General features: G+C 44.7%; 1 protein-coding gene across 6 annotated transcripts in view; it reads right to left on the reverse strand.

Annotated features, from left to right (window-relative positions):
- The window catches only part of Ccdc30 (coiled-coil domain containing 30), a 106,706-nt gene that overhangs the window by 32,526 nt on the left and 46,545 nt on the right, over positions 1–27,635 (reverse strand). For 3 of the 6 annotated variants that reach the window (XM_028886479.2, XM_037202898.1, XM_037202897.1), the window contains 4 exons: positions 26,398–26,532; positions 21,581–21,744; positions 15,533–15,752; positions 3,976–4,155 (listed from right to left, as the gene is read on the reverse strand). In XM_028886479.2, coding sequence (XP_028742312.1) covers positions 3,976–4,155; positions 15,533–15,752; positions 21,581–21,744; positions 26,398–26,532 — 699 coding nt within the window. Of the gene's footprint in view, positions 1–3,975; positions 4,156–15,532; positions 15,753–21,580; positions 21,745–26,397; positions 26,533–27,635 lie in introns of those variants that run through there. The other 3 variants (XM_028886485.2, XM_028886484.2, XM_028886480.2) reach the window with 3 other exon arrangements.

The following is a 27,635-nucleotide window of genomic DNA, read 5'->3' on the forward strand; positions in this document are numbered from 1 at the left end:
GAGCATGCACAGGCGTGCGCGGGCGCGCGCGCACGCACGCACGCACGCACACACACACACACACACACACACACGCACACGCACACGCACACGCACACGAAGATAAAAATAAACATGGTGGCTGTCACGATGGCTCAATCAGTAAAGGTGCTTGGCACCACGCTTGATGGCCTGCATTAAATCCACTGGATGCTACATGGTGGAAGCAGAGAACTGACTCCCAAAAGTTGTCCTTTGACCTCTGTGTGTGCGCCACGGCACATGTGTACCACACTCACACACATGCATCACACACACACGATTATATTATTATGAATGATGATAATAATAGACTTCAAGGAGGTATCACTATACATATATACGATTAGCCAGTAAGTTTTGAAGTGTGACAGTTCCAGGAACTGGTGAGGATGTAAGTGAGGCTGGTTCTTATACAGTGCAGAGAGAAACAGACCAGACAAACACATGTGTAAACTATGCACTGTCCCTGTAGTTGAACGATCTCACTCTGCTCTTTTCCCAGAGAGTTTACACTTACAGACATTAGCACGCACACTTGGGCGAACATGTCAGTGTCCTTTAAAAAGTGGAAAGATAAACTAGCAACCCTAATTGTTTATACTACACAGGAAAGGGTGCTACATTCATGAGATGGGCATTTCTGAAATAATGAGCGTCACTAATTCCTGAAGACAAGAGAAATACCATCTCCAAAGACGTTGATGGACATGTCAAAGTCAAGCCTCATGGGGAAGAAAATATATGAAGAAATCACAACCTAAGAGCCAAATGCTTCCCTGTAATTGATGGGTCAAAGGTCAATGGGAAACGAGATATCACTAGCCTTGTCTCTATAACAACACAAAGGAACTCTAGATTGAGCATTAATGAGCGGTCCCTTTCCCAGTGAACACTTACTTTTTCTCCCCATTAACCAGTGCAATGTCTCAGTTCTCCTCATGTTCTCATTGGGTACTGACACAGGGGCGATACTACTGGAGGGTTGGTGGCACTTCTGAAACATTATTGACAAACTATTAACATTATTAACAAATCTGTTAATGTTCCATCTCTTCTCAAAAGGAACTCTGGCCTATGAGAAACCTGGACTTTTCATTTTCAAGCATAACCTTGCTGCAAAAAAAAAGTCCAACAGGTGAGCAAGGCACTGGACTCTAGGAAAGGAAGAAGCAAATGGTGGGGTACCTGGTGCCCCGGATTGGCTCAGGGTCATGAAACCTAAGCCTCTCGTTGTTAATGAGGAGGTCACCCGTCCTTTCCCAGCACACTGTCCATGGACTCCACAGGCCAGGAAAGCGGAGCGCTGTGAGAGTCAGGGGTGGAGCCCACAGAACGGTGTAGAGATGCTACTGATGTCAGATAGCACCAGTGTCAAAGCTGTCAAGCCGGTGACCTCTGCCTCCAGGGAAGCCTCTGCAGCCCAGAGAGGACCCTGTCCAGTGTCTCAGTGTTGCTGGTGGCACGGAGTGTATGTGAGAAGGTGACTGGGATGCAGCAGGGAAAGTCTGCGGAGCCGTCAGTGTGCTGGCTTGGCTCCACGTTGTTCTAGGTGGTGTCCACAGACTTTCACTTTGTAACCTGTTAGACTGCACATCAATATTTTATCCACACTCTTGGTAGTACAACCTACAACAACATGGTTCAAAGGCAATGAAGTTAGTATTCTGGGACGTTAGTTACTCTAGTAAGCACACCTAACAGTAGAGAGCCAGAGTTTGATCATCTGAGTGGATTCTAGGAAATCAGTCCTGCAGTGGTTAAAAACGCTTTTGCAACACATTCTCACAGCCACATGTAACTCCTATCAGGGCTATTCAAGGCCTCTGGCCTCTATGAGTGCTGACACTCATGTACGTATACACACATGCACACATACTTACATGTGCACACATATACACACACACACATACCAGCACACACCCATACACACCACACACATTCATGCACACACACCACACATACATACACATACATGCATGCACATACCCCATTGCTGTGGGACGGTCTGTATGTCAAATTGCTCTGATTGGTCAATAAATAAAACACTGGTTGGCCAGTGGCCAGGCAGGAAGTAGGTGGGACAAGGAGAGAGGAGAATTCTGGGAAGTGGAAGGCTGAAGCGGAGAGACACCGCCAGCCGCCGCCATGATTAGCAGCATGTGAAGACGCTGGTAAGCCGCCAGCCACGTGGCAAGGTATAGATGTATGGAAATGGATTAATTTAAGCTATAAGAACAGTTAGCAAGAAGCCTGCCACAGCCATACAGTTTGTATGCAATATAAGTCTCTGTTTTTACTTGGTTGGGTCTGAGCGGCTGTGGGATTGGTGGGTAACAAAGATCTGTCCTGACTGTGGGCAAGGCAGGAAAACTCTAGCTACACCCCATGCATGTACAAACACACACACACACACACACACTCCCTGTGTTTGCAAAGTTGAGGTCTCAGAATGACTCCAAGCTGACGAGAGGTGTAATGTGGAAAGTCGAACCCACCCATGTTTCAGTTCAGACTCTGCAGTCTGTTAGCTTTGCAAGCCTGGTGCCCTAACAACTGTGAGGAGGTTTGTGAGACAAGGTCAACCTGCACGTCAATGGCAGTTACGGTATGCGACGCTGCTACATGCCTGCTTCCAAGGAAGAGACTTCAAACAGTGAAAGGCGTCATTTATCCATTTCCGGAAGACAGCCCATTCAATACATATTTATAAGGGGCCAATTAGGACGTGTCTTTCTAGTCATAGTTTCACAAGGAAGATACGGGATTGCTTGAGGATGTTCAGAGTCCCGCAGTTAAGCTTGTGACTTCAGCATTTGACAGGTGAAGACAGGATGATGAGGAGTTTAAGGCCAGCGTTGGCTTCATAGTGAGTCCAAGATCAGCCTGGTCTACAAGATACTGTCTCAAAACCAAACAAACTGCTCTGAGAGGCTTCAATTTGACAGTCCAGGCTTCTGCTACTCCCAGTTTGGCAGAACTGGGGATTAAACCCAGGGCCTTGAACATGCTAGGCAAGCACTCTGCCACTGAGCTATATTCCCAGCCCCTGAATATTCAAGTTCAGAACCTTATATAGGATACATTAGATTATACAAGATACATTCTAAGATAATTAGAAACCAAGTCTGTAATGTACATTTATAGAACTGAATTGTAACTGGAAGGATACATTATTTACATGGTGCCTTGTTCTGAACAATCATGCGTTTCAAAAAACATCTGTGAATCTGTGACCCTCCTATGGATGCGTCTACTGGGGGGAAATCCAGCTGGCTAGATCCAACTATTGTCGGGGGAACAGTAACTGAAATGAAATCAAACGTTAAAAAGTTTGTGATAAAGAGCTCAACAGACCACATCACTAAAACCCTTTTCCTGTTTGGGGACTGATAGTATGCACACCCTGCCGGCAGCAGAGACGATAGAAGGGAATTAAGAAACAGCTGACTGGGCTGGAGAGATGGCTCAGAGGCTGAGAGCATGGGCCGGAGATCCTGAGTTCAAGTCCCAGCAACCACATGGTGGCTCACTACCATCTATAATGAGATCTGGTGCCCTCTTCTGGCATGCAAGCATGCATGCAGGCAGAACACTATAATAAATAATTTTTTTTTTTTTTTTTTTTTTTTTTAAGAGACAGTTTCTCTGGGTAGCTTTGGAGCCTGTCCTGGAACTCACTCTGTAGACCAGGCTGGGTTCAAACTCAAAAAGATCCTCCTGCCTCTGCCTCCTGAGTGCTGGGATTAAAGGTATGTGCCACCACACCGGTTTTATAACAAATAAATAAATCGTTTAAGAAAGAAAGAAAGAGGGAGGGAGGGAGGGAGGGAAAGAGAGAGAGAGAGAGAAAGAAAGAAAAAGAAACAGACTTGTCCATTCATCTGTGGGCCAGCAATACTGAGAACCATGATTTGGTTACGACCAGCTGCGGCTGTGCGGTGGGGGGAGTCTCACCTTGACGTTCTCCTCCTGGAGCAGACTGTTGTGCTGTTTCAAGTCCAGGCTCCGGCCGCGCTCGTACCGCAGCTCCTTTTCAGCCGAGCTGCACAGGACCTGGAGGCGGTTCAGCTTCTGGCGCAGTTGCTGCACTTCCCCCTGATGCTGGTAGTTCGCTCTCTCTCCAGACGTTAGGTACTGAGGCAAACATTTAAAGAGAGGAACGCACTCAGAGAGCATGGTGGCCTGTGGGTTCAAGCTGCCAGCACAACCGTAGGAATCTGAGCGCTCATCTACAGAGGTTTGGGGTGTTGGTCCATTCACCTACCACAATCGATTCGTCTACACCTACGGCTGCTTGGTGATGCTCCCATAATCCAAAAGCTTCTACACTGGCGTGAAAAGGCCAGCAAATTATGGGAACAAAAGCAGCGGTGTATGGACAATTAACCTTTCTAATGTCTTATATCGATGAAAGGCAAAAAGAATAGAGGATTGTAAAGCAAAACACCCATTTTTGAGTCTCAGAACTACAAAATTCCTTAAAAATTAAAACAACCGCCAGGTGGTGGTGGCACACACCTTTAATCCCAGCACTCGGGAGGCAGAGGCAGGCGGATCTCTGTGAGTTCGAGGCCAGCCTGGGCTACCAAGTGAGTTCCAGGAAAAGGCGCAAAGCTACACAGAGAAACCCTGTCTCAAAAAACCAAAAAACAAACAAACAAACAAACAAAAAACAACCAGGAACCCATACTATTTTGTAGTTTTTAAAAAAACACTTGGGCTGGAGAGATGGCTCAGCGGTTAAGAGCACTGGCTGCTCTTCCAAAGGTCCTGAGTTCAATTCCCAGCACCCACATGGTGGCTCACAACCATCTGTAATGAGATCTGGCGCCCTCTTCTGGTCTGCAGGGACACATGCAGGCAGAATACTGTATACATAATAAATAAATCTTTAAAAAAAAATAAAATAAAATAAAAAAACACTTAATTTAAAATTGTATTTTATTTGATGTCTACAGGCATTTGCCTGCATGTATGCCTGTGCACTGCTTACATGCCTGATGCCTGTGGAGGTCAGAGGTGTGTCAGATCCCCTGGAATTGGACTTACAGACAGTTGTGAGCTATTATATGGGTGCTAGGAGTCAAACCTGGGTCCTCTGGAAGAGCAGCCAGTGCGCTGAACTGCTGAGACACCTCTCCAGCTCCACATTTCATTTTTTAATTTTAATTTGTGTGTGTGTGTGTGTGTGTGTGTGTGTGTGTGTGTGTGTACACGCACATGAACACATGATGCCACTGTGTATGTGTGGCAACCAGAGGACAACTCTCAGGAGTTTTTTCTCTCCTTTCACCATATGGATCCTGGGGATGAAACTCAAGTCATTAGGTTGAAGAGTGAGTGCCTCTTACCAAGCCATTTCATTAGCCCAGCTAAAAAAAAAAATCATAATAAAATAAAAAATTAAATACAAACCAAAGTTCAAATACTGGTTTCATGGGAAGATCATTCCTGTTATGGATCCAGGCATTAAATCCTCCCATCCAGGAATGTGGATGGTGTGGGCCAGAAAATGAGTCATCAAACCAAGCCCTTTATGGTCCTCAGCCAAGCATCCTTCAGGATTTGATTCTGTTTTTTTTTTTCTTTCCAAAACAAGGTTTCTCTGTGAAACCCTGGCTGTGCTAGAACTCACTCTGGAGGCCAGGCTAACCTCAAACTCAGAGATCCGCCTGCCTCTGCCTCCCAACTGTTGGGATTAAAGGCATGCACCACCACCACCACCACCACCACCACCACCACCGGGCTCAGAATTGATTCTTTCTTAGCTCTTTATAGGAAGAGACTTCATTGTTTATTTAAATGTACTCATGTGATATTTCAAATTAATTACTTCATAAAAATAGTTACTTGGTATTCTGGTTTTATCCAAAAGCCTTGACAATCTGATCAATTTCAGTTAATCCCTAGGACACAGATTTTTTCCTAGGTCAGCTAAAACGTCAAGTCTGGGGTCCAACTTGGGATAAATTCACCAACATAATTTATGATACCATGGGAGGCTTTGGGGAGGCAGCTCACTATCTTCTTTGGGACAACTGGAGTGAGAATTGTATGCTTTCTGTGGGTTGTTAGCAAAGGAAAGTGCTGTGGGATGTCTTTCTGTATGCTGTGAATATGTGTTGCTCTGATTGGTTGATAAATAAAGCTGCATTGGCCTATGGCAAGGCAGCTTAGAGGCAGGCGAGAAATCCAAGCAGATATATGGGGAGAAGAAAGGAGAGAGGAGAGATGCCAGTCACCGCCAAAGGAGCAGCAACATGCCAGCAGACTGGTAACGCCACAACCATGTGCAAAACACAGATGAATAGAAACGGGTTAATTTAAGATGATAGAGCTAGCTAGCAAGAAACTTAAGCCATTGGCCATACAGTTTGTAAATAATATTAAGCATCTGAGTGATTCTTTTATAAGCAACTGCAGGACCACGAGGCAGGCAGAACTAGAGAAAACTTACCACTACAGGGAAGCAACTGGAGAAGCAGCCCAAGAATCAAGCTCTAGACCCTGGAGGAAGTAGACTGGGGTTTCACTACTTCCTCAATGTGGGTAAATACCGCCTATCTCATTCCAAAGCCTCCGTTCCTCCACCTGTAAGATGCACTGATTACATTCCTATCTCATCGTATCGCTTAATGCACATGGGTGGTTTAATGTGGGACCCAGAGCGCAGCAAAATACCCAAACATTAGCAACCGTTTTAGGCCTACAAAATTAACATAATAACTGCTTCCAACTTGGTTCAAGAGTAGTAGGAAAGTACCCTCCCCTGGACTAGTGTTAACCAAACCCATCAGCATCCACAGCTGACATCACAAAATACTTCGGACTGATATAACTCACAGGTTTGCTCATGAGAGAGGCTCCCACAAGTCTTTTCCTATTTATAAGCATTCTGAGAAGTTTAGCATCTGGCTGGTGTGTTGTTAAAATTGTATGTTTAAGAAGATTAAGCTAACATAGCACAGTACTAGATACTATTGTCTGGCATCAGGGTTGAAGACCACACACACACACACACACACACACACACACACACACACACACACACACGAGAGAGAGAGAGAGAGAGAGAGAGAGAGAGAGAGAGAGATGGGGGGAGGGAGAGGGAGAGAGAGCAGAATAGTCATCACTGCACAGACTATAATAGGAAAAGCACCTGTCCAAACTGTTTTCTTTTCCTTGCCATTGTAAAGAGATGAAATTATGGGGCTGGAGAGATGGCTCAGTGGTTAAGAGCACTGGCTGCTCTTCCAGAGGACCTGGGTTTGATTCTCAGCATTCCCATGATGTCTCACAATCATCTATAACTCCAACCCCAAGGGATCCAACACCCTCTTCTGGCCTCTTCAGGCACTGCATGTGATTGGTACATAGACATACATGCAGGAAAACACACAAACACATGGGGGGGGAGCAGAAATTTCCTTATTTGGGAAATAGAAAGTTCAAATACAAATAATCAGTTTTCCCTCATGAATTAATTCCATATTTATCTTTTTACTTCTTTCTTCACAACAGGTGGTTTCCTTTCAATAAATCTTACTCTACAACTGACTAGTCACATATAAAATAAAGGCATCTGATAATGGATCCAAAATTTTTGCTGTTGGATAATGCTCTTGTACACTGGTTTAATAAAACACTGGTTGGCCAGTAGTCAGGCAGGAAGTATAGGTTGGGCCAGCAGACTAGGAGAATGCTGGGAAGAGGAAGAGAGGAGAAAGGAGTCACCAGCCAGAAACAGAGGAAGCAAGATGACAAGGCAGAACTGAGAAAAGGTACCAAGCCACATGGCTAAACATAGACACGAATTATGGGTTAATTTAAGTATAAGAGTTAGTCAGTAATAAGCCTGAGCTAATGGCTGAGCAGTTATAATTAATTTAAGCTTCTGAGTGATTATTTTATAAGCAGCTGTGGGACCGTGAGGCTGGATGGGATGGGAGAAAATTTTTGAATATAGATTTTATTATAAAGCTAAAAGCATAAAAATAGTCTCAGAAGAAACAAACATTAAAAAAAGTGTAAATGGGGCTGAACATAGTGGTGCACACATTTAATCCCAGCACTTGGGAAGCAGAGGCAGGTGGATCTCTGAGTTCAAGGCCAGCCTGGTCTACAGCATGTTCCAGGACAGGCAGGGCTACACAGAGAAACTGTGTCTCAAAACAAACAAACAATTGTAAATGGGGGCAGGGTCTGGGGGAGATGCTCAGTGGTTAAAGCGCTTTCTATGTAAGCAAGATAACCATAGGTCAGGTCCCTCAAACCCACAAAAAAATGGGTGGGTGGGTGGAAGTAGCTGCCTGACAGTAATTCTTGCCTTGGAAGGTAGAGGCAGGCAATCCTTGAGCAAGCTGACTAGTTAGAATAGCCCTATCAGTCACCTCTGGGTTTGATTGAGAGAGCCTGCCTCAAAGATAAGGTAGAAGACTGATCAAGGATGATTTCCAACACCAACCTTGGGCCTCCAGTTATATGTGTGCTCATATGTGTCTGCACACGTGTATACTCACAAGCAAGCAAGTGTGCATACACACACACCACACACACACATATAGGCATGAGAAGAATTTTAAAAAATTCATAAATGGGTGTTTATACAATAAAAACATGTATCTCAATGGGTAGTGCAAGGAAAATAAAGAGATGGCCCCCTGAGGGATATCAAGTATTTAATAAGATATATACAGAATATATGATGAGCTTTTACAACTCAATGAGATAAGACAAATGTAATCCAATTAAAGCTAGGGAAAGGAGCTGATTAGACATTTCTCTAATGACAATGCATAAGAGACTGATGAAAACATTTAAAAATACACCATGTCGTTACTCATTAGCAAAATAAAAATTGAAGCCACAATGAAATACTACTTTACAGACACTACAATGAAACAATAATGGTTTTGGCAAAGATGGGGAGGAGAAACTGAGACCATGTACATTACTTGTGTGACCCAGGAGCTTTATTCTTTGATGTTGACATAATAGAATTAGAAATATATGAGCTCTTGGGATGGTGTGTGCATGGAACTCTGGCACCAGGGAGACTGAGGTAGGAGGCTCTGGAGTTGGATGACAGGCAGCCTGAGCTTTATAGAGACCTCGACTCAAAAACAACAACAAACCAACCCCAAACCAAACATGAGATGAATATGCATAAACGTTCACAGCATCCCTATTTATAATAATCAATCAACAACTCATATAAAATACGGTATAACCATGAAAAAATTAAGCAGCCTGAAAAAGAATGATGACTCACTGATACATACTACCATCTTGAATAAGCTTTGAAAACCTATAACTTGAAATATGTCAGTCACAAAGGGCCATCTATTATACGATGCTAAATATGCCAGGAAGACCCAGAGTAGACAAATCGATGGTGACAGAAAGCAGATTAGTGCTTGTTTGGGGCAGGGGCAATAAAGGAAATAGGGAGTAATGCAGGTGGGAGTGGCCTAGTGAGCTTGAACTGTCAACTTGGCCCAACCTAGAGCCATCCAAAGGAATTCCCGTTGAGGGGTCAGACATGCGGTGCTACATTTTCTGACATCTCTTGCTTTTAGAGACTGGACTTTTATCTGACCTTGCAGCCGAGTTAATAACACACCTCGAGATAATTTAAAAACTGTGCACTTAGCCTGTTGTCCACTGTGCACTAGGCCTAAATTCAGCCTGCCTTGAAGAGAGTGATATAACCAACCTCACTATGCCTAGGATTTCCCATGCAATTGGCTTTTATAGACTAAGCTAAATGCACAATTTTAATCTTAAGTTATGGACTCTTCCATACCTTGATATCCAGAATAATGCTATGTTGTTATGGTGTGTGTGTGTGTGTGTGTGTGTGTGTGTGTGTGTGTGTGTGTGTGTTGGGTGGTGGTGGTGGTGGTAGTGGTGGTGATCATTTGCTGAAAACAGCCAGCAGGTTGAAGCAACCTAAACAAAATAAATATTCCATTTAATGATGCAAGCAACATGTGGATATAGGTTGATAATATCTGTGTGAGGTCTTGAGTGCTATATATGATCTATTGGGGTCAGTAAATAACCTCTTCCCTTGTAAAGCTCTGGTAAAGAGTTCTGTAAAAAAGTATATCCCAACCCTTATTTTCTGTACTACTCAATAAATGCATAGAAAATCCCCCTTTTGGGCACAGACACAGGACACAGGCACAACAAACAGGCAATAAGAACACATTTTATACACACACACACACACACACACACACACACACACACACACACACCACAGAAAGACCATAGATAGACCACAGACCACAGACCACAGATGGAAGGAAGTAGGAAATTCAAATCTGGGCTCCTTCTTGGTCAAACTACTCTAAGAGGAAGTTCTGTTTCCACAACGGGATATTGATAGATCGTTAGTTGATATAGGAGAGCCCAGCCCACCATGGGCGACACCATTCCCTGGGTAGGTGGTTAAGGAAGCTGGTAGAGTCTGTGCCGTCCACCAAACAGAGCTCCTCCATGGTTTCTGCTGCACTTTCTCTGCTGTGACTAAGTTGTTAGAGGTCATGCTGTGTAGAATGGCAAGTAGGCTGCCTTCAGTTTCCACTTGAGCTCCTGTCCTGCCTTCCCTCAGGGATGGACTGTGACTTGGAAGTGTAAGCCAGATAAATCCTTTCCTCTAAGTGGCTTTTGTCAGAGCGTTCTATCACATCAACAGAACAGGACAGGTGATGTGTCTATGGTGACTTTGTGGATTCAGTTAAACCAATTGCAGCACCTATTTCAAATATTTGCATTGTGTGGGGTCTTAGTTACTTTTCCTTTTTTTTTTTTTTTTTTTTTTTTTAAGATTTATCTATTTTTATTTTATGTGCATTGGTGTTTTGCCTGCATGTATATCTGTATGAGGTTGTTCAGTCTCCTGGAATTACAGACAGTTGAGCTGCCATGTGGGTGTTGGGAGTTGAACCCGGGTCCTCTAGAAGAACAGCCAGTGCTCTTAACTACTGAGCCACCTCTCCAGCCCCCTTATTTACTTTTCTGTTGCTGTGATAAAACACTATGGCTGAGGCAACTTATAAAAGAAAGTGTTTGCTGGGCGGTGGTGGCGCACGCCTTTAATCCCAGCACTCGGGAGGCAGAGCCAGGTGGATCTCTGTGAGTTCGAGGCCAGCCTGGACTACCAAGTGAGTCCCAGGAAAGGCGCAAAGCTACACAGAGAAACCCTGTCTTGAAAAACAAACCAAACCAAACAAACAAACAAAAAAAAAAAAAAAAAAAGAAAGAAAGGAAAAAGAAAGTGTTTAATTAGGCACATGGTTCCAGGGGGCTAGAGTTCATGATGGCGGAGCAAAGGCCACTAGGGGCAGCGGAGAGCTCACATCTCCAACCACAAACAAGAGACAGGGAGCATGTTGGAATGGTGCTAGTCGTCTGAAACCTTAAGTCTGCCCCTAGTGACACACCTCCTCCAACAACATCTAATCTCTCCTAAACCTTTCCACCAACTGGGGGCCAAGTATTCAAACATTTGAGCCTATGCAATTCAAACTATGTCGATAATTGCATTTAAAAATAACAGAGAAGCTGGAGAGATGGCTCACTGGTTAAGAGCACGTGCTACTCTTCCAGAGGACGTGGGTTTGATTCCCAGCACCCATAAGAAGGTTTATAACCATGTGTAGCTCTAGTCCCAGAGTGCGTAGACATACACATATGCAGGCAAAACACGCACGCACATTTCCTTTTTAATTAAAAGAAATAGAAGCTAGTATCTTTCCCCCTAAACCTATCACATGTTTTTGACCCAGAATAACCAAGACTAAGCAACTGTTATGTCTCCAAACTCAAGTAATCCAAGTGTTATGGGGTAAGCCCCATAGATATGACGCACATCGAACTGGGAGAGACATGAGAGAACAGCCTTGGAAGACAAAGAGGGAGATCTCAGGCCAAGAGTGCATTTGCAGCCTTGCCCAGCAGGCAACAGGGATATCAGCACATCCCACTGATTCAATGCCATCTGTGTCCTGGACAAAGGTGAGGCATGTGGGCAGGCATCTGTCTTGAAGCTTCAGTCCTGATCTTGTTTATAGGGGTAACACAGCTCTCTACATCATCTTCAAACTCTGAGCTTATCTAACAATAGACACACACGGCCCACAAAACTCTGACAACCACTATGTGCAGGCAGACGGTGACAGCATATGGGGGTCCCTGCGGTGTGCTGGGCAGTGTAAGGGGTTCTGCACACACTCATCCTGATACAGAACTTTTCAACTTAGGGTGAACTTTGACACCTAGTGCTTCTCCTCCCCCCACGACAGACATTTACCTTGAGTTTTGAGAAGAAATTAGCATGACCAGGTGGAAAGAGCAGAACCTGTTGGACCACAAACCATTAGCTGGATCCTAATGCAGGCATTAGCTCCACTGACCTTATTCTCTGCATCCCAGGCAATTCATCTTGGTTGAAGACACAAGAACTTCAACTTTTTTCAATAACCCACAGTCTTTAGGGGGAAAACTTACTGACCTACACTAGAATTTGCTGAAGTCCTAAGAGGCTGTGTGGTATGGAGAACTATCTGCCCTTCCACAAAGTGGCTACGCTCAAAATTTTCTTAGAAGTTTTTTGCATATTTTTTGTAGTTTCAGACGTTCTGTTTGTCATTATGTGAGAGTGTCCCTGTTTCTGTTGAGAATTTCATACATGTATGTAATGTTTTGATCGATCCACCCTCATTCCCTGCCTTCCTGGTCTTCCCCCACCCTCCCTCCACTGTTTCCTCCCAGTTTTGGTCTTTGTTACTAGGTGTTGACAAACAAGTGCTTCAGACAAAGGGGAAAGATACAGCAAACTAACCAACTAGCCAGGAATTACTTTTCAGACACTAAGTTACATGCAGGCAAAATTTTTATAGTCTTAGCTAAACATGGTGGCACATACCTGTGATCTTATCACTCAGGAGTAAGCCGGGAAGATTGTGAGTTTGAGGCTAGCCTGGGCTACATATTGAATTTCAGGCTAGCCTGACTGCAAAGCAATACCCCCTCCAAACCAACCAAGCCAACAGCAACAAAATCCCAAACAACAATAACAAAGATTTTGTTATTGTATTCCATTCAGCACCTTCTCAAGTCTGCTGCTCTGGCCCAGTGTCCTAGAAAGGGAGAGTGGTGTGTGTGTGTGTGTGTGTGTGTGTGTGTGTGTGTGTGTGTGTCCAAATGGGACTTACTGTTGGGCATTTGATGTCATGTTCTTCTTTGGGCTTCCAAGCCAAACAAGATCTGAATCTGTGTGTGTGTGTGTGTGTGTGTGTGTGTGTGTGTGTGTGTGTGTGTGTATGTGAGAGAGAGAGAGAGAGAGAGAGAGAGAGAGAGACAGACAGACAGACAGACACACAGACACACAGAGACAGACAGAGACAGACAGACAACAGATAGAGAGACAGACAGACAGACAGACAGAGACAGAGAGATCTGACAAGGTCTCATTCTGCAGCACAGGCTACCTTTGAACTCCTGTATGGTCCTCTCTCTTCAGTCTCTGGTGAGTCTACAGTCATGAGCCACCAAACCTGGGTATATTTTCTTTAATTACAATAGCTTTTGCAAATTTTAAATTCCATTTCCAAATGTATGTTTTACTCTCCTCCTTCTCCTGTTGTCTCCCCATGCTAGATTCCATCCTGGGTATGATTACATTTCAAGCTCTTGACTTACATTAAAAACAAAAAAACTAGCTGGGTGATGATAGCGCATGCCTTTGGTCCCAGCTCTTGGGAGGCAGAGGCAGGGCAAATCTCTGTGAGTTGGAGGCCAGCCTGGTCTACAGTGCTAGAGTTCCAGGACAGCCAAGGAGCATGCTACCCAGATGAAACAAAACAAAACCAACCAACTAACCAACCAACCAAGCAAGCAAAAACCCCAAAACTTATTTTGGGCAGGTCATGGTTTTCCATGCTTTTCATCCTAGCACTCTGGAGAGGCATGCAGATCTCTGTGATTCAGCCTGGCCTCGATGAATTTCCAGACCAGCATGGTTACACAGCGAGATACTGTTTCAAAATAATAAAAACTGAGGGTTAGCTTATGTTTCTCTCTGTGTGTATCTGTGCATGTGACTGCAGGTACCCTCAGAGGCCAGAGGCGTTAAATCTCCTTCGAGCTGGAGTTAGAAGCAATTATGAGTCACCCATTGTTGGTTCTGGGAATCCAGTTCAGTTTCTCTGCAAGGGCAGTGCTCACTCTTAACCGCTGAGTCAACTCTCCAGCCTTTCTTTAGTAAAGTATTCCCTTGACTTACTTCTTCTCGAGTACATAGTATCAACCCCTCTACCCCCCCCCACCCCCTTTTTTTTGAGACAGAACCTCTCTAGTCCAGGCTAGCTGCAAAGTCACTAAGTTAACAGAAGGGACCCAGAACTCTTGATCCGCCTGCCTCTACCTCTCAAATTCTGGGCTTGCAGGAAAGCACCTGGCGGTTCATCAGCTCTTTGAAGGTGGCTTACTTGCGAACACAACAGTCCTCTGAGGATCTCAAAGCAATTTCTGGGAAGGTTTCACAGACAATTTTACTCTGTACAATGGAGTCCTGTAAGATTAAGAACCAAAGTGGCTGCCACTCCCTTGAATTCTTTTACAGGCACGCCTGCAGTAAATAGCAAGGGGCCATATCTAGAACAATTCCCCGAGGTCATTTTCTCTACTAAAGTGAACACTTGGTTCACTAAGCTCTCTGGAATAGGAAGGGTGGCACAGATCCTGCCATTCCTTCGCCCCCTACACCGGTGGCAGATGTGTTCCTTCTGAGCGCGCCTCGAGCTTAAGGCTCAGTGGGGACTTCCGTGCTCAGAACCCACAGGAAGGCAGGAGGAGAGAACCATCCCAACAGAGTTGTGGAGCCCTCCTATAGTAAAGTGAATCAACAGGTCCAGACTTTGGTTGTGAGTTTATTACCAGTCAAGCCATGGCTGTAATGTTATCTAAGAGACAGACATTAAGAAAGAAGATGAGCCGGGCCTGGAGAGATGGCCCAGAGGTTAAAAAGCGCTGCTTGCTCTTCCAAAGGTCCTGAGTTCAATTCCCAGCAACCACATGGTGGCTCACAACCATCTGTATTGAGATCTGGTGCCCTCTTCTGGCCTGCAGGGATATGTGCAGACAGAATACTGTATACATAATAAATAAATAAATCTTAAAAAAAAAAAAAGAAAGAAAGAAAGAAGATGATGCCAGGTGGTGGTGGTAGTGGTGATGGCGGGGGTGGCGGTGGCGGACGCCTTTAACCCCAGCACTCGGGAGGCAGAGCCAGGCGGATCTCTGTGAGTTCAAGGCCAGCCTGGTCTACAAAGTGAGATCCAGGACAGGCACCAAAACTACGTAGAGAAACCCTGTCTCAAAACAAAACAAAACAAACAAACAAACAAACAAACAAAAAACCAAAAAAGAAGGACAGAAGATGCTAAAAGTGATGCTTCTCTAGTCAGGGACCAGACCCAGAGCGTGTGTCTGCAGCACCTACCTGGGTGCTGCTGTCCTCTGAACTATCCCCACAGCTCTGGGAGTGGAGGCTCAGCTCTTCTCCAAGCCTCCCAACTTCTCTGGGCTCCATGGCCAACAGCTGTCCAGGGCCTCCCGAGTCTCCATTCTGTTGGGGCTCCTCCTGCCTCTCTCTTGGAAAAGTGGCCGCCTTCACTGACTCCTCTGGCATTTCCTGCTGCTTACTTTCTCCTAATTCAGAACTTGGTACAAATATAACAATAAAAGATCTATCAAACAGACATTCTTGTGGCAGAATAATGAAGACAATCCTACGCACTAGGGGATTGTTCTTTCAAGCTTGAATTGTACGGCTGGAAGCTGTTCTTGTGCGCTTTATAGCAATGACTCTTATTTTTTCACTCACCATCAAGGAGATGGCCCATCATATACTTTCATTTACAGCCCAACAACCAATGTTTAAATGATTTTTTATCCTCTCTGGACTTTTAGTATTGCACTGGGCAGATTCAGATCATAAAGAGTTCCAAATGCCACTCAAAAGCAGGTACTTCAACGAGGCTACAGTGGGCTGTAAGAGGTTTATACTTCAGAAATAAGGATATCTAGACGGTAATTAGGCTGAGTAGTAATATATGGCTTGGTTAATCATTGATGTGCGCTAAAGGAGGACAGAAGTAAAAGTGTGCATGTATTTTCACATGCATGCACGTTTCACGTGTACACACACACACACACACACACACACACACACACACACACACACACACACAGATGTGATTTTAGCATAGATAAGAACATAAGAAAACAAAGTATCCCAGGATGGTTTAACGAATCATATCGGGTGAAGGTGCTTGCTGCCAAGCTTGATGACCTGAGTTCAATCCTCGGGACTCACATGGTTGAGAGAATCAGGCCCTTTAAGTTGTCCTCCGACCTCCACAAGGGTGCTGTGGTATGCTTGCACCTCCCATTGCCCAGTTAAGTAAATGGGTTTTTATTTTTGCTTTTAAGTTAAAAAAAAAAAAAAAAAAACATGCCAGGGAAACTCGAAGAAAGGCTGTTGTCTCCACCCACATATTAAAAATCAGGGATGGGAACCAGGACTGGGTCTGGAGAGACTTCAAAGTCGGTGTTCATGACATTCTCCATCTGTCCGATGTGGCAGGTGAAGGAGAACAAGGTGGCATCTGAATTTCTAACTGGGGCAAACTCATGAATAGACGCTGGACTAGGGCAGAGGAGTGTGCATAGGGAATGGGTAGATGCTGGAGGATCCAGACCCGGGGAGCAGGAGCAGAAACCTCGGCACTGAACACAAGGACACAGGAAGAGGGGGACTGTCGCTAAAGGGGCCATCTTAGACAGAAGCTAAGGGCTTGGAAAGAGCAAGCAGAAGGGGCTGGAAAGCCAGAGGGGGGGCATCCTTGAGGGTTTAAGCCAGAGAAACAGAGGAGGGCGCAGCTTCGGCCATCAGAGAATGGAAGAAGACTGGAGAGCACACGAACGTGCTGGGTGTTTTGCTGCATTTTGTTTCTGCCGTTGTTTTTGGGACTGAATCCAGGGCTTTCTGCTTGTTAGGTAAGCATTCTGTCACTAAGCTACACCCCAGCCGCTCTTTTACTTCTATCCTTCCAATCTGAAGTTTGCTTGGGGCACCTTGGAGCCCAGCACTGCACGCTTCACCAATCAGAGCTGTCACCCACATTCAAGAAGACATAAATCAAGAGCCATAAAAATATTTAGATTCTGAGGCTGGAGAGATGGCTCAGCAGTTAAGAGCACTGGCTGCTCTGTCAGATGGTTCAATACCTAGCTGGTAGCTCAAAACCACCTCTCATTCTAGTTCCAGGGAATTTGACTTCTTCTTCCAGCCTCCATAGGTACCGGGCATGCCCGTGATGCACAGACACACATGCAGGCAAAACACTCATACACATAAAATAACTGATTAAAAAAAAGAAAGCCCTAAACCATCTTAAAATGTTTAGATTCTGAAAAATTGCAACCCGTGAACATACATTGTTCTGTGGTGCTGGGAATTGGATCTAGGGTTTCAGGCTTGTTAGGCAGGTGCTGCGCTATTGGGCTGTAACCCCAGTCTCCATGAATATATTGTAATAGCATAAAGTGCTTCGTACGAGAAAAGCTGAGTGTTCGATGCTGCTCATAACAATGTTATTTAAAACAGCAGCTAATGGAGACACACTGTTCCTGTTCGGACATGGTTTTATTGTTTCCCCCGAGGGGATCCCCTGAGCAAGCCAGCCAGTGAGAATAGTTTGACTGAGATATCCTTCAACCAACAAGGTGGAAAGGCAGTCGAGGATGACTCCTGACATCAACCCGGGGCCTTGACATACAGGCACACAAACATGCATATGCACCTCCACACATGCACACGTGGACACACATGCTAACATGGACACACATGCAAATATGGACACATGCAAACATGGACACACATGCGCACACAAAGGAAAACAGGAAAAAAGAACATGGCTGTCCCCTCCTTGCTTCCTGGCTTCCAGACTTGTCATGTGACCCCTTCTTGGGTGTGTCCTTTCTGCTGTAATGCCATCTGCAGGAAGGACCTCACAGAGGTGGGTGCCATGCTTCGGAACCCCCAGAACCATGAGCCAAATAAACGTCTTAAAAAATTCAGTTGCACCAAAAAAAAAAAAAAATTCAGTCCCAAGTATTTTGTCATAACAATAGATATGTTCTCCAAATCAGCAAACAAACAAAACAGTTCAGCTGGAATTCAAGTTATTTTATTTATTTAAAATTATATTACATTTCAATTGTGTGTGTGTGTGTGTGTGTGTGTGTGTGTGTGTGTGTGTAACAAGCGTGCTTGCATGCCACTGTGCATGTGTGAAAGTGTCAGTTCTATCCTCTGTCATATAGGTTCTAGTGATCGCACTAGGGCTTGGTGGCAAGCACCCTTAGCGCTGAGCCGTCTCGCTGGCTCTCCCCTTATTTTTTGAGATGGGGTCTCTCACTGAACCCAGAGCTCACCAACTTAGCTAGACGGGCTGGCCTGTGGATTCTGGAGACCCGTCCATCTCCACATGCCAAGCCAGGAGAGGGACAGGCGAACATCACTGTTCCTGGCGTTCACGTGGGTACTGGAGACCTGGACCTAGGTCCTCACGCTTGCCTGGCAAGCCCTTCACTGCCTGAGCCATCTCCCCAGCCACCTCTTACGTTTTAAAAGCCTTTCTCCATATTCAAGTTATTTTATCTTCCTCATCCTGATTAGAGTCACTAATCCCAAAGTCCCACTGAATTTTTTTTTAAAGATTTATTAATTTATTATGTATACAATGTTCTGCCTGCATGTATGTCTACAGGCCAGAAGAGGGCACCAGATCCCATTACAGATGGCTGTGAGTCACCATATGGTTGCTGGGAATTGAACTCAGGACCTCTGGAAGACCAGTCAGTGCTCTTTACCTCTGAGCCATCTCGCCAGCCCCCCACCTCCACCCCCACCCCCGCCACTGATTTTTTAAAAAAATGTTTTACACATAGCAGCCAGAGTGATTTTCCTCAAGCACTAACCTATTGTTTTGCCCAGGCTGCTAAATTCTAAAGGAGCTTTTATTGTCTAAATTACTAACTAGGGTTGTGGATGGAGCTCAGTGTTGGATGCTTCTTTAGTGCCCCATGATTAACCCCAATATTGCAAAACCAGCAAGCAAACACTACTCTGATGTGAGCATCCCACATGTCTCTAGGTTCGGGAGTCTGCCTGCATCTGATTCTCATTGTTCCCCTTCCCTAGCGTTCTAAACGACCTCACACAAACCCATGCCCCTTCAACATCACATTCGGACTCTGAAGTCCGCACTGCCTCGTGGAACTACCTCCTCCATCAGACCGTAACGTTAAGCCTGTCTTAGTTTGTGTCCTCCCTCTGCTTGGAGCACCCGCCTGCACACAGGTGGACAAATGGTTGATGCTGAGTGTGGCTGTGTTCCAGATCTGACTGAAGTGGAACCTGCCAAGGGGCACAGGTCATGAAACAGGAGCCATTTGAGATGGGGAGAGAGGGAAGCGTGTGGCCGATAACCTTGAGTTCTCATAGTCCCAACCACGGGATGTTGGTCTTTCTAGAGGAACTCTCTAGAAAGAAGCCCAGAGTCTGTCTCCCGGCAGAGTTCCCACTGCAGAGGAATGAAGGCACCAGCCTTGCTACTGTGGCAAGTCTCTCCACCCACCCGCGACCTGCCCCAGCCGGGTGGGCAGGTCTGCCTGACACTGTCAGTTCTTTCTGGGAAGAGTTTTCAGGGTGATTGCTACATCCCGACAGCCTCTTGCTCCAGGCCACTGCTTCTTCATCTGTGCATCACGATGGATGAACTGACCTGCCTGTCACCTTCCAGCTTCATCTAATGAGATGCTAGGACAACTTCTCTCGAAACCTGTCCCCATGCTCTAGAATTAGGCTTTCTTGATCATCCCACCAAACCTAAACATGGTGAGCCAGTTTCTCAGTTCCTTGTTTTTGGGCTCACTGTCAGAAAACACCCCCATCTCTCCAAAATGCCCTTCCCACCACACACCCGTCAACCCCATCTCTCCAAGACACCCTTCCCCCTCCACCTCTCTGTTTCCTGGTTGGGAATCTTGGACTCAGAACTAACTCTAAAGTTAAAAGAATTTTTTTTTTTTTTGGTTTTTCGAGACAGGGTTTCTCTGTGTAGCTTTGCGCCTTTCCTGGAACTCACTTGGTAGCCCAGGCTGGCCTCGAACTCACAGAGATCCACCTGGCTCTGCCTCCCCAGTGCTGGGATTAAAGGCGTGCGCCATCACCGCCCGGCATAAAGAAATTTTTAAGAGAACATAAAATTTAGGAGCTCCCAAACTGGCAAAGCAGTATCTATCTTAGAACATTTATGCCAAAATAAATTTGGTGACACCAGGGCCCAATCTCCCCAGTTCATGGAAAAGAGTGTCCTTTAGGTTGGCATCTAAGGAGCATGGGCATCTACTGTTTCCTTCTCAATGACCTTTAGGCTTTTGTCCACACAAAGTAATTGGTTTCTATTAGTTTTTGTGCCATATTAGAACAGATCATTTGCCCAAAGCCTCCAAAACTTCTGTGAAGGATAATTTTGGTTAAGATGTATAAAAACAGGGTTAGGTAGCAAGATTAAACAAATAAATAAAAGAGAAGCGTTCTGAAAACTCAATTATCAGATATAATGTCAACTAAGATCAGCAAAACAGAAACTGTATATAGAGTACAGCCTTGATTATGTAAAAACAATTTACCACCAGGAGGTGGTGGCACACGCCTTTAATCCCAGCACTCGGGAGACTGAGCGAGGCGGATCTCTATGAGTTCGAGGCCAGCCTGGTCTGCAGAGTGAATTCCGGGACAGCCAGAGCTGTTACACAGAGAAACCCTGCCTTGAAAAACAAAACAAAATAAAACAAAACCAATTTACCTGCAACCTGTGTGCACAGAGGAGAGGTGGGTGAGTGTCTCTCCCAGAAGAGAATTGTGGGTTATTATAATCCATTTCTACTTTTACATGCTTCCTAATGTCAACAGAAAGCATATGCCAACTTTCAGAGGCAAGGGGAAAGGTTTTGAAAGGTAACGTTAATGCTCCATCAGAAAATGGCACGCCCTCTCAGCCACTGCCCTATACTGCCAGTGGCACCCTCGGCACTGCCCAGTCTGTCTCTTCTCTTCCACAGTACTCAACACACAACTGTTGCAAAAAGGAAGACAGCCGGGCGGTGGTGGCGCACGCCTTTAATCCCAGCACTTGGGAGGCAGAGCCAGGCGGATCTCTGTGAGTTCGAGGCTAGCCTGGGCTACAGAGTGAGTTCCAGGAAAGGTGCAAAGCTACACAGAGAAACTCTGTCTCAAAAAAAAAAAAAAAGAAAAAAAGAAAGAAAAAGAAAAAAAGAAAGAAAGACAAACTCTAGAAAATGCTTAAAACTATTTTTTTTCTGATTACATCTCTTGAAAATGAATGTCAGCTCCTTAGGATAACCAAGCCAAATAAACACCCCTCCAGTTACTGTGTTCAGGAGTCTCTCAATTTACCAGGGTGCCTGTCCTTCTTCACTTGGGCTCAGAACCTCTCCTTCCAAAAGTGGCACTTTAGACACCAGATCTTCACCATGGCTGTCACTTGTCATTAAATTGGCAGTTCTGTCCCCTACAGAGCAATGTTCTAACTGTTCCAATTCTTGTGAAAGCTTTAAGACCTGTAAAGTTAAGTGAAAAAGCAAATGTTCTATTTTGCAGCTGTGAAGAAAGTAGATTGACTCCACCAAATGCTTCATTACTGCCTTAAGCTATACAAACTGGCACCCTATAGCAAGTCTTATTGCAATCTAGTTAAATACTTCGCAGGTGTATATAACGTAATCCATGTTTGCAGTAGATATACGGGTATGTAACTCCATGATTTAACCAACCAACCAAACAACCAACCAACCAAATAAACAGGTAGTTTGGCCTTCGATGTTGGCGTTCCTGTTGCTGTTATAATTGCGCTGTACCTTTAAACAGGAACAAGGAGCAAACAGCAACAGCACTCCAGTGAGCCCTTGGCTTTTACACGCTCACCACACATTTTTGTCCCCAAGTTTTGACTGCGCTTCATTGATTCATAAAAGCAGTAATATAGTGCCTTGAGAAAATATTAGAAGGCTACCGGCACCTTATAGAAGGGACATTCCTTCCAGTCTGAGCATATTTATTTGAAAACATTCGAAAGGTTCCTTGGTGACTGTGGTGACCCCAAATGCCAGCCTATCTGACAGTTTAATTAAAAGGCTATATTGTGAGGCCCAGGCTCAGTGTTGGATGGGAAATGAAGATCTGCATAAGCTTCCCAGGGGTTATCTGGTGCATGTGGGCACTTTGAGGGATACTGCGTTGCGGAATTTGGTAAAACATTCATTTTGTTTGTTTGCTTTTAGAAGATTTTGTATATTTCCCATCCTCAGTGGTTACTTGGGGTTACTCGTTGTATGTTCATATGAATTCCAAGCAGACCTCCTTCCAGCAGAGAGGCTGCTTGGGAAATGGAGATGGTTCCCACCATGGTCCTGAATTAGAGCAAACGATGCTCGTCTGAAAATGCAAAGCTCCTACAGTATCTGTGCTTGACTCCAAGAGCCAGGGGACTAAACACAAAGCTCGACTTCAATGTATTTTAAGAGATTCCGTTGGTCTCCTGCGACTTTTCATCCCCTCAAGAGAAGCTACAGAGCGCAGTATGGACTCCAGTGCGCATCCCTCTCCCAAGGGCCGCCACTTCCCAGTGAAGGCAGGCCTTGACCCTTGGGAGGTGGGAGGCTATGGGTGGCTTATTTGAAGTGTGGGGAGCATGTGGTCAAAGAGAGACATACAACTGACTGAGGCGGCTTTGAAGAGGAGGGAGGAGGTCACAACATGAGGAACTGAAGAGCAGAGAGACGGGCCGTAAGGTAGGCAGGTCTTGGAAGACAGTTTTCTTAATGAGCGTGCATTAATTTTGCAAGCAGGAAAATAAATTCCAAAATGCTACTTAGTTTTTACAGTTATTCTAAAAATGCAAACATTACATGACAGTGAATTTTTTTGTTTTTTGTTTTGTTTGTTTGTTTTTTCGAGACAGGGTTTCTCTGTAGCTTTGTGCCTTTCCTGGAACTCACTCTGTAGCCCAGGCTAGCCTCGAAAATTTTAGTTTTTAAAGACTAGCAGAGAGCAGAACTCGGGTTGAATTCTCTAATAAATTGAAAACAACAGCAACACAAACATCAAGCATTTTCTGGGTCTTCTGGACCCACATACAACAAAGTTGGGATGTGTCTTAAGCAACTGGAAAAATACTTTTTTCTTTTTTCAATTATGTGTTTATATGTGCATGTACATGCAGTTGCCTGGGTAATCCAGAAAAGAAAATCAGCTGTCGTGGAGCTGGAATTACAGGCAGTTGTGAGCCGCTCAGTGTGGCTCCTGGGAACCGAACTGGGATCCTCCACAGGATCAATAGGTGCTCTTAACCACTGAGCCATTTCTCCAGCCCCAAAATGTCGCTATTTATCGTGAAGAAAGTTAATCCCATTGGCTCTTCTAGGAGATGGATAGTGTGGGAAAGGACTAGCTTCCATTTGACCTTAGTGTTCATACTTCAGTCTAATCATCAGCCACGTTTAAATACCAGAGCACTAAGCTGAGTGCTCCACTCTGTGAGACCATGGGGTAGGACAGAAAGAGCACAGGCTGAGGAATGTCACACAGCTTGGCAGTAGTTCAATCACCTAGGGTCCCCGGGCTCTTTGTATAAATTGAATGAACTGGCCTACAAGATCACACCTGTTTCTGCTATAAATTTCTGTGACGTGATTCTAGATGTGACCCAGACAAAAAGCTGCGAAATAAGAGGCTTTGGCAAACCCATAAGGCACAGCCCGCCTTCCGCCAAGCAGGGCACCTTTAAGTTTAGAGCGCTGCGTGTTCCAAAGAGAAGCTTCAGGATGCAAAGGCTCAAAGCAACGACATTTCATGAACAATAGTTTGATGGGCAGAAATGCAACATCCCAAAGAAGCCATCCACGAGACGGTTACCATTGCAAAGGGAAACACAATAAACTCACATCGTTTCCATAGGACTCCTCCAAACTGAGGGACCTTCTTCCAGGTTACAGCCTGTGATTCTTTCAAAATCCCTAAAATGAAACTGAAACCTGGGGCTGGAGAGATGGCTCAGTAGTTAAGAACACTGGCTGCTCTTTCGGAGGTCCTGAGTTCAGTTCCCAGAAACCACATTGGTGGTTCACAACCATCTATAATGAGATCTGGTGCCCTCTTCTGGGCATGCAGACAGAGCACTCATTTAAAAAATACATACATAAATAAAAATTTATTTATTTATTTTGGTTTTTTGAGACAGGGTTTCTCTGTGTAGTTTTGGTGCCTGGCTTGGATCTTGCTCTTTGGACCAGGCTGGCCTCAAACGCACAGAGATCCGCCTGTCTCTGCCTCCCGAGTGCTGGGATTAAAGGTGTGCACCACCACCACCCAGCTTAAATTAAAAAAAAAAAAAAAAACAATGAAACCCTCACCCTTAACAAGGTGGTCTCAGGAGGAGGCCTTAGGAAGCAACTGGGGCACAAAGGCGGAGCTCTCATGATGACATTGGTACCCTTCAGAGAACAACGTGGGCTGGGGAGATGGCTCAGCGGCAAAGCATTTGATGTGAAAGCATAGGACTTGAGTTTGGATGCTGGAACCCATGTAAAGCCAGATGTGATGGGGGATGGGGTGGGAGTGGGTGGAGGTGCTCCTACAACAGGATTGGGGCAGAGCCAAGAGGACTCGCAAAGCTTGCAGGCCAGCTAGCCTAGCATAGGCAGTAGCAAAATATAAGAAGCCCCAACTCAAACCAACTGGAAGGCCCGCTGAGGTTGACCCCACACATGCTGTGGCATGAGCATGTTCACACACACACACACACACACACACACAAACACACACACACCACACACGAATATTCATATGCACACATATATCATGCACATACACACAAAGATTAGAGAGGAGGAGGAAGAAAGAACCAGGAGAAGATGGCCATCTGCAAACTGGAAAGCAGCCTTCACCAAACGGGGGTCTATTGGCACCCTACTTTGGATTTCCCAACCTGCAGAGCTGTAGGCAATAGTCATTTAAACTGCCTAGTCTATGATATTCTGTTAAAACTGCCCTGAGTCTTAAAAGTTCTCATTAATAAAATCAAACCTGAGCCAGGTATTGGGGTGAACACTTGAAGATCAGAGAGACAGAACAAGCTACAGCTAACCTCACCTGGCCAACTTCTCAGCTGGTCTTGTTTTCTCAGACTGGAAGCTTCTGAGTCCTCATCCAAATGGGTCTCAGCTGAACTGCTGCTAGAAGCCTGAAAGCTTAACCAGCCAAATGCTTAACCAGGCCAAATGCTTCTTGTTCCTGGTCCTCACACCTTATATACCTTTCTGCTTTCTACCACCACTCCCTGGGATTAAAGGCTTACTTTCTGGGATTAAAGGCGAGAGTCACCATGCTTGGCTGTATCCTTGAACAGATGGATTTTTGCCTCTGGAATGCTAGGATTAAAGGTGTGAGTGCCACCATTTTCTAGCCTTTGTATCTAGTGGCTGTTCTGTCTCTGACCCCAGATAAGTTTATTAGGGTGCACAATATTTTGGGGAACACAATACCACCATAAAACTAAGACTTCTTCAAAAACCTCACAGACAGACAGACTCCTGTGGGCAGATTCAAGGGCTTAAAGAGCATTAAGTGATCTTATATTGTCTTAGACTAGAAATGTTTTGAGTTGTTCTCCTTATCTCCTCTTCCATGATTGTCTCCTCCTTTTCATCTCCTCCTCCTCATCTTCTCCTCCATCATTGTCTCCTCCTCTTCATTTCTTCTTCTTCCTCATCTCCCCCTCCTCCTGCTGCTCCTCCTCCTTATCCTCCTCCTCCTCTTTTTCTTCTTCCTCTTCTTCTCAGTTTTTGTTCAGGAGTGGGATTGACTATGCATGCTGATGACTCACCTTGCTAGCAGTGTCCCCAAAGCAAAGGCTAGTTGTAGACCATTCCCCACACATCTCCCTGGATTGCGGACCTTTCCCTTCCTACATTCCACACCGTAATCCACACTCCAGAAATTCGGTTGATAGGAAGCTGATTTAAGACATCCATGGGCAGTTGAAGTCTAAATGTTTGCCCTGACTTATAACCTACACTATATGTCATTTTGTTATATCCTAGTAAAAGAAACTTTGATTTCTAAATCTGCTACTTAAAGTTTCCTTTTACTCTATCCACATACAAGACATGTTAAATATTTATTGAACACTCAAATAATCAATAGTTCAATCTCACCTTGGCTTCTAATTCAGAATTCTCTCTTTGTAGCAGGTTATATGCTATTAAAAACTGCTCTCTGCCCTCAATCCTTGGAAGACTTTGAATTTCTTTATAAAGGCACAGAAGTTCTGACTTTGATTTTTGGAATTCCTGTTTAAGAAATGAAGATTTTTTTATGATAAAAATATATTTAAATTTAAAATTGTTTTAAATAATAAAGAATTTTTAAAAAGTAAAAAAAAAAGTTAAAAAACAAAAACAAAAAAGAAAATAAAGATATTCTGTAGGATAAATCAAGTCTACTTCCCTGCAAAGGAATACAATTTCTACAAAGGATTCTTGAAATGGTCCTAACAAATTGTTCAGTTTTAAATGGTACCAAATGCAGTGTTTCAGTGTTTACCTTTTACAGGTTGAAAGATTGGGTGTCCACAGTCATTACTATTTTAAACAAAGCTTGAATAAAAGTAAAACCTTCAGCTCCTGAATTGAATATTTATTTGCCTTAAAAATACAGGGCTGACAAGATGGCTCAGCAGGTGAATGAGCTTGTCATGTACGCCTGGTGACCTACATTTGATCCCTGGAATCCATGCGAGGGTGAAAGGAGAAAACTGACTCCACGGAGTTGTCCTGGGGCCTCGGCACTGTGCTGTGGCAATGTGTTATCTCCCTGATCATATACAACAATAATAATAAATTTAAAATGTATCTCACAGCGTCTTTCATAGAATATTGTGCTGCAGTGTGGTGTAGCTTTACTAAGCACCTCTAGCAGGGCTGCTTCTGAAACTAGGGCTGGGCAGAGTACCAGAACTTAGCCTCATGTAGCCGGGAAAACTAAAGCCGCTTCCCAAGTCTGTGCGACTTCAGACTCTGCCCTTAACTGCAGATCCTGTTGCTGATGTGTGCTCAGTGACTCATGTGCAACATTTCCTCTACTCCTCAGATGATCTGTTTCTACACAGTTCATGTGTAGTTACACATTTTTCTCACACTGTCACACAGATCACACAGATATGCAGTGAGGGGAAGGACAGTTTGCAAAAAGCTTACATGACACTTACTTTAGGAGAGGAGCTACTTGATGTCCTCTGAAAGTTTTGAAGTCAGAGGGAATGGAAGGTGGGGGTGGGGGTGTAAAAAGGCAGCAAGGGGGAGGGGGCTCCTAAAGCCAGCCTAAATGAGAACAGAAGGGTGGGGCCCTAGTCTAACAGGTTGGAGCCCTTGTAAGAAGAGAAGAGACACATGGG

The sequence above is a fragment of the Peromyscus leucopus genome, chromosome 2 (assembly GCF_004664715.2).
Source record: "Peromyscus leucopus breed LL Stock chromosome 2, UCI_PerLeu_2.1, whole genome shotgun sequence".
Lineage (NCBI taxonomy): Eukaryota > Metazoa > Chordata > Mammalia > Rodentia > Cricetidae > Peromyscus > Peromyscus leucopus.